The sequence below is a fragment of the Anoplopoma fimbria genome, chromosome 18 (assembly GCF_027596085.1).
Source record: "Anoplopoma fimbria isolate UVic2021 breed Golden Eagle Sablefish chromosome 18, Afim_UVic_2022, whole genome shotgun sequence".
Taxonomy (NCBI): domain Eukaryota; kingdom Metazoa; phylum Chordata; class Actinopteri; order Perciformes; family Anoplopomatidae; genus Anoplopoma; species Anoplopoma fimbria.
Genome location: NC_072466.1, coordinates 12,179,021 through 12,191,158, shown reverse-complemented (window position 1 = coordinate 12,191,158; position 12,138 = coordinate 12,179,021). Strand labels below are relative to the sequence as shown.

The 12,138-nt window shown below is 39.0% G+C and overlaps 1 protein-coding gene and 1 pseudogene across 2 annotated transcripts in view; both read right to left on the bottom strand.

The window, feature by feature from the left end:
- Positions 1-543: 543 nt before the first annotated feature.
- On the bottom strand, positions 544-3,007 carry LOC129107363 (syndecan-3-like). The gene is made up of 5 exons (XM_054618828.1): positions 2,893-3,007; positions 1,215-1,299; positions 1,043-1,092; positions 838-943; positions 544-755 (listed from the first exon to the last, which is right to left on the bottom strand). Exons 1-5 carry the CDS (start codon positions 2,956-2,958, stop codon positions 592-594), a joined length of 471 nt encoding a protein of 156 aa, XP_054474803.1. The 5' UTR covers positions 2,959-3,007; the 3' UTR covers positions 544-591.
- A 706-nt stretch (positions 3,008-3,713) lies between these two features.
- LOC129107585 (apolipoprotein B-100-like) overlaps positions 3,714-12,138 on the bottom strand; it is a 35,433-nt pseudogene continuing 27,008 nt past the window's right edge. The window contains exons 39-50 of the transcript XR_008531882.1: positions 11,249-11,389; positions 10,793-11,095; positions 10,466-10,693; positions 9,996-10,263; positions 9,756-9,885; positions 9,507-9,641; positions 9,223-9,360; positions 8,298-8,423; positions 7,977-8,048; positions 6,905-7,026; positions 6,542-6,734; positions 3,714-6,257 (exon numbers count right to left, since the gene is read on the bottom strand). The product of XR_008531882.1 is annotated as an apolipoprotein B-100-like (transcript). The remainder of the gene's footprint in view (positions 6,258-6,541; positions 6,735-6,904; positions 7,027-7,976; positions 8,049-8,297; positions 8,424-9,222; positions 9,361-9,506; positions 9,642-9,755; positions 9,886-9,995; positions 10,264-10,465; positions 10,694-10,792; positions 11,096-11,248; positions 11,390-12,138) is intronic.

The window sequence follows — 12,138 nt, the reverse complement described above, 5'->3', positions numbered from 1 at the left end:
TTAATTTAATTTATTATACCTTCAATTTTCCTACTGTGGCATCAAAATGTCTTTCATGAAAAAGGGCAATCAGGTATTGGCTGTTCAAAACATTTCTTGTAAAGTGACTCTAGGTCTTTTTATATATTAAATATTACACAAAAGTGGGCATACTGCCACTTTAAAACAATAATATTGCAAAGTGTATCATACAAGATTGATAATTAATAAATCACATATTGCATCTATGACCATCTTCAACCGTGCAACCAAACAAATGATCATATACATCTGCCTTCTACACCTGATTTTCACAAAAATTGAAAGCTAACATTAACATTCAGTGTCCTCATTTGTCCTACATTGGCCCTGTGTACAACAAGCAAACTCAAATCTTTAATAAAGATAGTAAATCAAGACTCTTCTAATATTTCATTATAAATATAAATAAATTATAAATGAACAACTGCAGATACATTTCCATGAAGTGCAAGTATAACTGTCATTTCCCATCCCCACCCTCCCTCAAAATATGAAAATAACACATTTACAGTAGTTCCCAAGTTACAGACATTGGCCTTAGAACAGAAACATTATTTTTAAAGTTTTAAGTTAAACAAAAACTACCTCCCTGTTGGGTCTGTGATAATCTTCATCTGAAGCCCTCTGTTGACCCAGAATGTATCCTCCGTTATCTTTCTTCTGCCATGTGTAGATTAATAAAGCTGCCAATACAGCTGCCAGCACCACTCCTATTACTCCTCCTGTAATAACAGCTGAGAACATAAATTACTGAGTTAGAATACAAACACACAGTATACCCCTCCGATTCATTCAATGTACCATGCTGCAAAGTACCGGCAAAGATTTCTTTGTTCTCCAAGAAACTCTTGCTGTTTGCCAAAACGACAAATCCTGATGCCCCGCCTGTGAATGTATTTTCAAAGTTCAGAACCGAAGGACCCTGAAGACAAAAGTAGGAACAGTCGCAAAACTTTATTCACTGCTCTGCCGTCTAAATTATAAGGTGGAGAAATAATGAGACTCATGAAAACAACCATACTTGGGACGTATTCTTGGTTCCTTTGCTGTTGGGTTGACCCTCCATTTCACCTGAGACAGAGAACATGACACGTATTGTGTGTTGCTTTGGACAAAATAATGACAAGAACAACAGATACAATATTAAGTGGATTATGAATATTTAAGTCATTGTGAGTAGTACTCAGCATTACCTTCTTCTGACCAATCCCCTGAACCAAAGCCAGAACTGTCCAATTCATATCCTGATCCCTCTAAGTCCTCAGGAGGGGCAGAAAACTAAGTAAATGGAGAAAAGGGGATGAGGATATTTAAATATGCGGACCACCACAATACTGTTTCCTGTCTTATTATCAGATATATAAAAACAGAACAGGTGGAGGGAGTCTATAAAAGTTACTCTCCTTAAGAGGACAATAAAGAAATGAATCATGTCATAGATACAAAGTCCCATTGAAGCAACCCAGTCTCAAAAGCACACTGTGGCTGACAAACCCAGAATGATGCCGTTGTTATGACCAATAAAGTGTAATGAGTAAAGAATAGAGCTTGAATAAAATGGTAAAGTCACTCCACCCATTTGGCAAACAGTGAAGGTAAAAGAACACATAATCTCTTGTTTTTGGACTCACCACTTTCAGTGTTTCGTGTTTGCAGTTTAAGTGTACTGTATAGAGTAGCTAAACACGTAATTAAGAAGCTCTTAAAAACATTTCTTTACAAGTAAATCATTATCAGAATACTTTTTTCTAAAAACACAAGGCATTTATTTGAAAACTGTACTGAATATTCTCAAGCTAAACTCATTGATAGGGACTAAATGGCTTGTATGCAATGCCTGTATGCCTCGTAATACAGATTTAAAGCTGCTGTGATTAGGTGAAGAGGGGTGGAGGAATAAAAACGTTTTGAAAATGGAGTATTGCTAATTACTCAAACCTAAAGGCTCTGTGCGTATAGAACAATCTGAACAGTCACACTGTTAAAACCCTGCCAGAAAATAAAATGTGCCTTTGGTACTTCCTGGATCGGGGGACATTGTTATGGTGCATCGTAAATACTTATGTACTTTTACTTGTTATTATAGTGCAGGAGTTTTACCTGAAATGGAGGATTTGTATATTGTGGTGTTGCTACTTTTACTTAATTATCTTAAGTACTTCTCCACAATTGGAAATATTTGTGTATTATTATTTCACACACAACCTCACACAGTAAATTCAAAGTGTAAAAAGAAAGCAACACAATAATATGTGAATACAGTATGAACAGTGTCACTCTGCTTTATGAGTACCTTTACTTTTGATACTAAATCCACTTGGTAATAATTGATGTACTTCTATCTAGATAACTTTGAATGCAGGACTTTTATTCTTTATGGAGTAAATTAAATTTGTTGGTGTTTCTGCTTACATACTTCCACCAGGGCCAATGGGGCATGTTCTGCCCTGTTAAGATAGATAATTAATACTGAAGGAACCAAAAACTGTTAATTGATTTTGGTAAGAGGTGTACAATTGACAAAAAGGTGAGTGTGAACACGTTTTTATCAATAATATCTTCAATTATCTGCGTACAATATTTTATTCATAATCCCTGTCACACCAATACGTTTCTAATTAATGTTAAAAGCTGTTATTGAAATAAAATATAATCAAATAAGCATGTACAAATTCGACTATTGTACATTAAATATAGGTCATTTTTTAAAGGTTTCTGATAAAACTCAAGACCCAACCATCAATAAGATCGTGAACGTAAACACACCTTTGGTCAATAATACATAACAAGCTAACTTCAGGAAGTGAGTAAGGTAAACGCGATATTCACTTTACGTTTACACTGTTAAAAAACAGACTGAAAATGACTTACCGACATACTGATTGGGTGTATTAATCCCAAAGCTAAAATCAAATAAGATGTCAAAGAGTTTCTCATCTTTCAGGTGAGTTGGTGTTCAGATTATTTTGTCCTAATCCTCGACAGGTTCTCGATGGCTGTTAAAGGTGTTGAACCTCGAGCCTCCCCAGGTCTGCACAAACCCCGCCCTCCGCTGAACATGATCATTAGATGGTCACGTGTTTACATTCGTTTTTTAATTAAAATTAGCATGTATTATTATTGATGCATTCACGTGTAAGCAGTATTTTAATGTTGTGGCTGGTTAAAGTCCAGCAAATAACTAATTTATATACCTTGGGGTAGTTAAATATATAATACGTAATATCTTTCGGATATTTCTTTTTATATTTATATATTTTTTATATATATATTTCCTTTTATTTGAAAAAAAAAAAACTACATGATAGCTGGCATGTTTTGAAGAAACAAGTACAATATTAATCTCTGAAATTTAGTGCAGTAGTATTAAATTAGTATAAGATTCGATAACATCTGTATATTTTTATTACAATAAATTGAAACCATGCGACTACACACTGCGGATCCGAGAAATTGAAATAAAAAATTATTGGGAAATCCGTTTGCTGAGAACATAAACTTGCACCTGTTTAAGTAGTGTTCAGGGATATTATTATTATTATTATTATAAGGAATAAACTTTTCATAATTTCAAAGATGGAGAGTGACCTTTTCCTATCTTGGAGACAGACCACTTTAAGTAGTAGCTTATCCATCTGATATTTAAAATCTATGTAGAACAGCTTTAAAGATGGCAAACGTGACAAAAACCACAACAATGCTGGTCAAATGTTAGAAGAACAGTTTAATAATACATAGTCACAATTCTGCTTCCAAAAATGAGTTTGTTTTCTTCATCTAACATCTGGAAATGTACATAAGGCCACCTGAAAATGTACATGACTTTGACAGTGTGACAAAACTCATATGTTCATATTTATATAATTGACAATATTTTACATTGCTTTTGCTTACAAGGTAGAAGCTGTTCCAAAATACAGCACTCTTCTGTACAAAAATAATTCTTGTCATGTCCTGTGAAGTTTCCGTGGTATCAGAGAGGACTAAATGCAGCCTCAGTTTTAGTACAGAGTGTTTTTTTTCTTCTTCTTTTTAAACTGTCACACTTCAGAAAGACTATCAACAGTGGATGTTACAGCTCCGGTACAAATAGAGGCTGGCCTTTCCCATAACAGATTAAAAACAAAAAACATGCCAGATTGTGAAGCCATAAAGTTTTTTTTTTCCTTTAAAATAACACTTGATCAAATAAAACTGTATACATTATATTCAAGGGGAAAGGAGTGATGAATATACACACATCAAAATGCACATTTTTGCCTTTTTCTCCCCAAAAAGTGTAAAAGACATCCCATTTACAGCATAAACGTTTACAAATGTACAACTGTACAGACGAAATAAAAGCATCACTACAAATTTAGAGCAAGGCCTGTCAAAAACACCACAACTAGACATTTTTTTTTTTTCAATTAAACTAATAATCTTACACTTATTAACTGCACATATACTACATGTATTCTACAAGTATTCATATGAAGCCATCACTACGAGCATTACAGGTGAATTGTATAGCTTTCGATGGCCCCACCGGCCTCCACCAATGCACTTGCATACCCAACCAAATGGAAAAAAAAAGAAGTTTAAAAAACAAAAACAGAACCATTTAAAAAAAAAAAAAAGAAAGAAAAAAAAAGGTTCTTTCGGCATCCCTTTCTTCAACTTATCCCACTACTTCTAGTTAATTTCACCTCAGATATACAAAGCTGGGATAAGCTCCACTTCACAACATTTTTTTTGGACTACTCCTTCAGGCGGTGGGGGTCCCATCGTCGCTGCAAGCCCCTACCCAAAAGCAACAATTTACACATACATAAAGATGCTATACATCGTTAAACTACTTCTACGCAAGAGATGATTATTCAGTACATAAAGATACCGTTTCTAGGGCAGTGTTCATCTCAAAGTACAAGACAGATAAGATGTTACACAAAACATGATAAAGGAAAAAAATCATTCCAAGGATTAAAACCTGTCACAGCATGCCAACACATACCCCAGTCCCACCCCACTATACCCACAAAAAAGCCCCCCCACTACAGTCATTTCATGTTAAGATTATACCAGGTTACACGCCCGCTGTACAACCAAACCTCATGCTCTGCTTCTATAAGTTAATGGTAGCTATTTATTTTGCATAAACCCCGAGTGATCACCTGGATGAGGGACAGACGTGTCGAATGGGGCTCAGTGGATGCAGCAGCTCAGGTTGGTCAGTCTGTTATATTTAGTACCGAAACTGTTCAGAAAATTACATCAGGCAGAACAAAACCCCGCTTGGGTAAACACACGCCTCCCCCAATCAGCCTTAAAAAGAATAAGCCACCACTGGAAAAAACACCACCCTAGACTAAAGCACCAATCCCGAAGCCAAGCTCGCAAACTGGTCTTGAAGACCTCTGGGTGACTGTGGCACAGGACACATAGTACTCACCTGTGGACGGAGGGGTTTATATCCATCCATACTATGTAGTGCTATTTAAAAACTAATCCATCAGCTGCTTTGGCATGGGAAACACTTTTACTGTGCATGGGGTAATATACAAAAACTATTTTCAATTTGCCTAGACTTGATTAGAACAGCTGACATAATAAGTCTGGTTACAAAAACAAGTGGAATTGTTTTTTTTTTAAAGGATCACTCAGTTTAGCCTTATAAAATCACTTGCTGGTGTTAATTGTAGGAATTGGAAATTTCAGCAAATGCGTATAATTGTTTTTTTTTCTACAGAGAATTTACAAGGTAAAAAACTAAATGTACAAGAGAATATGAAAACCAGTCAAATACATCAATTACATCATTAACAATGGGCTTGTGCTTTACCCAGGGAAAAACAAAATAGGTAAAGTAAAATCTGCCTGCTGACTGTGCGTCCCCTGGGGGCCACACTGGGGACCTGCACCAGGGGTGGCAGAGTGGCAGGGGTCAGTTGTCACAGCGTTCTTAGGTGAAGTTGACTTGTCTTTTTTTTGGTAATTCCCTCAAAATGGGATAACAGAGGGTGTCAAAGGCTAACCCCTATGGCTAAGGAGCATCTCTCACAGAACAGGGGGGTTTGGGGCTCCTACTCCTCCACTTCTTCAGGGGACCCAGGATTTCGACGTGACTACATGAGGCCGTTCGTGGGGCCACCGATGGGACCCAGTTCAGATCCGCTCTTCATGTAGTACTTTTCCAGCTTGGCCAGAATGTGCTTCCCGTAGGTGTACTTACGTAAAGTGGCAATGTGAGGACGGATCTGAGAAGGGAGAGAGCACAAAAGATCAGCAGATTGAAAGTAGAGCTGAAATGGCTTGTTTATTATCAATTAGTTGATAAAAAAACAATTTAATTAATTAATTTAAATCATTTCTGAAGCAAAAATTAAAACGATTCACTGGTTTCAGCTTATAAAATGTTGGTACTTCACAATAATATATTAACTATTTCGAGGTTTTGGACCAAGACATTGGATTTACAGATGTCATTTTCTCAGATATCTTACATTTAATAGGCAATTAATGGACTATCGATATTACCAACCTTGTGCATGATGATTTTGCGCTGAGCAGGTTCTGCCATGTCAATCATTCTTTGAACCACATAGTTGGCGTACTGGTCCTTCATCATGGTGTACAGGGCGCTGTGGGGCCCGTCCTTCTGGCAGCACACTTCATCTATCAGCAGAGCCCTCTCTGCACGCGAAGAGTGGATCACACACTTCTCCACGACATTACTGAGGAAAAACAGAGAGGAAAGCTTCAAATACAAAATCATTCCTGAGCTGATGGGAGTCACAGCACTGGTTTGTGACAAAAAAAATATATATTTCTATAGCGAGTTGGTGGCTGCACTTTGCTCAAATATAACCTTGTGGTGGTTTGTAAATTGTTGAGGTAGACTTACCTTGCAAATTTGTGTTGACTGAGGACAAGAACCTTTCCTCGAACCTCTGCGACTATCTTGCTCTTATCTTCTGGTCTGCCGTGCTCCAAAACATGCTGAATGACGTAGTTACCATACTGATCCTGTAGGAGGCAGTGGAGGTGTGAGCTCAAGGTAAAAAAAACCCAACAACATTACAATATTGACTAATCACAAAAAGGATCCGTGCGACACCCTTTACTCTGATTGATGCTCATGCACTACATTTATTCCCAATAGGTGTGAGATAATCATGCATCTCTAGAATGAATCTCTAGAATGATAGGTAGATGAATGAGTGACACCCCCATGTGTAGTCTTTACAAATACCCTTAAGCCATCACTGCGGAAGGTCAGACAAAACAGATGCTGCTGGTTTGGAGTGTTGCTGAACAGACACAACAACCAACAGCATCGTTGCCCCTTCAGAACTGGGTGATAGACAGTTATGGGTGTAATTTTAGTGTGACAAGAGGGAGGCAAGAACTCACCTGACCAAGAAACAAATGACACCACTCTGAATTGATCTTGTTAGAGTAGTAATATAATGGGTAGGTTATGTAACCTCCATCTTTAATTTGGTAGTATTTGCCTTTAAATCCATTTCCTGTCAATGTGTTTTAACAAGAACCAGCATAATTTTGCTCCTGGACTTGAGGTCTAGCCAAGTCCTCAAGGTTAAGTGGTTTAAGCACTAGTTCTGAACACTTTAGTTGTCAAAAGAGGTACAAACTCTCTGTAAATCCTATCAAACAATTACAGTGAAATCAAGTAGAAGAAAACAGAAAATCAGATTGATCAGGAAATGCTTTAGGCAAAAGAGAGGGATCATCAGGCAGCAGGGAAGCATGTGCCTTGTGAATCCTCTGTGGCTTAAAGCAAGATGGGTAAAAAGGCAAGAAAGAGGCGGCGCAGAGGGTTAGGAGAAGGCCTGTAGTTGGAAGTTGAAGAACTATTTACAGGTTAAATAAGATTCTTTACACAAGAAAAGATAAAAAGGGAAAGAGGAAGGGAGGACACGGACATCCGCGAGAGAGAGGCAAATTGCTCTGACCTTGAACAGTGCATCGCGGGACACTGTATAATATGTTTTGGGTGTCATCTCCAATGATACGCCTTGATATTTCTAGATGGAATAAGTGAAGGGGCAGGGTGGATGTTTAAAAAAAGATGTCAGATGCAATGACAGCTAACAGTACAAATACATTCATCTTTACACTTAGCGGACCACAACTACACAGGAACAATGACAAGCTGAATTTATGAAATGCTCAAACGTGAAGGAGACATGCAAATACACATGACAAGAACATATCTCAATGAGCCGTCACATCGAACAAACATTTGCAGACAGATTGGGGACAGATGTGCTCACCTGGCCCAGCTGTTCAGAGTGTTGATGCAGCTCTTCCAGGATGGGCAGAGTCTGCTCCTGGGTGCAGTGCTCCAAAATCCTTTGGATAACTCTGCAGCCATAGGGGTGTGTGGAGAGCACAAACACCTGCAAAAGGAAGTGAAAATAAGAGCTGATCAACATACAGGTAACTATTAATTGATACAGGTAATAGGCATCCATCCCTTTATTTTTAATACTTTTTCAGTATCATTCTTTATCAATTATTAGTACTTTTTAAGACAATATACTTTTGTGAACTGTAAATTGGTATTACAAGATTTCTTATGCCAAATGTATAATTATTACTCTTATACTTTGTATGGCCTCTCATGTGGAGAGTTGTGTAATAAAAGTTTCAATTCATTTTAAAAAGGAAGAACAGGGCCCGGTTTCAGAAATCAGGTTTAACAAACTCTTAGCATCACCCTGACCTCTGAGTTAACTAACCCTGATATTTTGGTTTCAGAAGAGCCGAGTTTTTTGTGGTTTGTTTGTCAGTCAACTCTGAGTTTATTCACTCCGAGTTAAACATATTTTTGAAACTTGGCTTCACAATATTCAGTGGCTTTATGTCAGCCACTTAAACAAATGTTGTAAAGGTAAACACCCCAAGTCACTGAAATGCTGTCAAAACTCATTCACTATATGCAGCTTATTTATAAAAAATAAAAATAAAATAAAAACCTGACTCTAAATTCTAAAAGCTGCAGGACAATCATACTCACTCCGAAATATTAACATATTATCTTAAATATATTAGGAATTCGGTTTGATCAGTGATTGGATTCATAAACCGGCATTTTAAAAGTTTTACATTTCCATCTCCACCAACACGAGTAGATTCTAAATTAAAAAGGGAATGACTGACAGCCGAGTCATTTCTGATTCATGATAAAAGACCCACCTGTCCTTGGAAGGCATCAATGATGAACTGTAGGGCCTGAGGCTGGACACACTCGATACACTTCTGCACCACATGGTTGCCATTCTGGTCCTTGACACACTTCAACACGTGGCCATCCAGCTCACGGACAATGTCGCTCTGAAGTGACGATAAAAAGGGACAAGGGCATATATTTATCTGATTAAATACTGATTTAAAAAAAAAAAAAAAAAAAAAAGACAAAAAGAAATGATAGGAAAAAAATGGTTAGCAACAACATTTAAGAGAAGTATAATCTCACTTACAATTACCTGCTGGTCTGAGGAAATGGACTCCAGGGCTTTCTGAATGACCCTGCATCCATACATCTGCAAAGCCAGGGGAAGGACGTGTCCTCGGATACGTGTTGCCAAAGCCAGCTTCTGGTCTGCACTTCCAAACTGCACCACACAAAACACAAACTCTATTGCACACATGCTACAGAAAACTCTGTTCTAGTTAATATGTGTGTTGTTACTGAAATGACACCGAGATAATCTGTAAACTGTCCCAACCTCAAAGAACTTTTGGATAACATAGTTCCCAAATACATCAGTCATCAGTTGGTATGCTGCTTGCAGAATCTCTCCAAACACCATCTGCCTCTCAGCGGGAGTGGCCCTCTCTAGCTTCTGCTGGATAAATCTAGACAGAGAAGAATGAGACAGAGAGTAACGAAATTTGTCAGACTTTTTGTACACCAATGCAATGCATTCTTTTAGGTTTACTGTTTAAAAAAAGCATTTCTTAGCCACCTGGATCCATGCTGGTCTTGAGAGAACTCCACCATGTGGCCGGGCAGGTCACGGAGTTGGAGGTTTGGGAAGCGGTTGTTCCTAAAGTCTTCCAGTAGGCGGCTGCGTCCAGACGGCATGACATCAGAACGACTGTAGCGAGGTCGAGACGGCGGGAACAGCTGGCTAGTGGAATTGAAAAGACTGGACGTCCCCCCGGTGCTCCGGTACTTGGCCTCGGCTCCAGGCGCGGCAGAAATGTAACGCCCGCTGCCATTCGTCAGGCCACCTAGGAGCAGAGAATAACCGGATACTGTTGTAGTGGTAGTGTCAGTTGCACATGATCCTTATGAATGTGAAACAGAGAACGACCTTGGGGCGGAAGCCAAATTTCAGAAAAATATTCTGATCTTTTACTGGGTGTAAAATATCTTTAATCAACTATGTAAAAGCCACCAATCACTCACTATTCCAATAAATATGAGTCCTACCTAGGTGAAGGCTAGTAGAGGATCCATGAGAAGAGGGCAGAGAAGGTGGAGGAGTGAGTGGAGAGTGACCTGGTGTGAGGCCAATGGGGCTGGGTGAAGAGGAGTAACCCAGGCTGTTGTAAAAGGGCTGGCCGATGGGAGTCAAACTGCTGCCACCACGTTTGTAAAGATCAGAACTTGCCAGCAAGGAGTCCCTGCGAGATACACTGCTACTGGTAGAGCTAGACACTGCAAGAAACATAATTGAGCACCAATTGAGAAAACCGACTCTTTTACAAAAAGCAAAATTCCAATTATCCTCATGTAGCTTGTAAATAAGTCACTGACCAGAAGAGCCGAAGCCTCCAAGAGCAGAGCCCAGGCCAACGCCGAGGGATCCACCGGTACTGCTGAAGCCCAGGGAGGAGCTCTGTGGTGGAGGCGCAGCAGAGGTGTGTGAGAAAAGGGAGCTGCTCTGAGAAGTGTTGGGGACCGATCCAGAGCCATAAAATGAGCTGGAGGGCAGGCCGCTGCTGGGTGGGGGAGCCTGCTGCTGCTGCTGCTGCTGTTGAGGTTGAGGCATGGAGCGGTATAGACCTTGGCCTGGAGGACCAGACATGTTGTTGCCGGAGCCAGATGCTGACACCGCAGCTGCACGGGGGGGGGGGGGGGAGAGAGGAGAGTGTGAGGGATAAAAGGGGAGCTGAGGTCAGAAAGACCCCTTGAGTGGTAATAATTAAGTAAGAACAGAAAGGAGTGGATCCACATATTGGAAATTATAGTGACTAAAGGACTAGTACTTACCAGCCTGCGCTGCTGCAGGGTTGATGAGAAGAGGGGTCTGGACTAGACGAACTGGTCCACCTAGACCAGCTCGGGCACCAGGGCCCATCACCAAGGCCCCATTCTGGTCATAATAGGCTGCAGGGGCCAAAACCTGATAACCTAAAAAGATGAACATAATAAGCAGTCAGCAATTGAAAATAGTTTACCATGTACAAAACAAAAAACACAACAACTTTGTTTTAGCACCCATATTTCCGGTTGAAAGAAAATGATCCAAGTCTTTCTATGCACTCACATTTTGGCAGGTTTAGGCATTTGACAGGTGTCGCATATCAAAAAGCTAATTAAACAGCATGATTATTACTCAGGTATGCCTTGGGCTGAACACAAGGAAGGCCATGCTGAAATATGAAGGTTTATCACACAATACGAAGCCACAAATTTTGTGTGCCATTGGCATGCTGACTGCATCAATGCCCACTAGAGCAGTTGTCGTGAATTGGATGTTACAACTATATGTCGCCTTCAATTTCTGCAGTCTTTTTTCAAGATAAAACTGCCCAGTGGCCTTTTTGAGTGGATTTAAACAAATCTGTACAAAAATGTTTTTGATTAAAAAGTCCTTGGTGTGCATGGAAAAAGTCTTAGATATTTAATTTCAATGTGAAAAATGGGAGTGAAAACAAGTCTTGCAATTATATTTTTGTTCCCCGATAAAACAATAAAAATAAAATAAAAAAAATCACTGAACAAGCTACATTTTTTGGGTCAGAACAATGACACACCAAAAAAAAAAAAAAAAAAAAAAAAAAAAAAAAAAAGTGTACATTACTAAATTCTACAAAACATAATTAAAAAGCAGTTCAAGTGACAACAACAAGCAGTGAAGATAAATGTGTTGCTGCTAG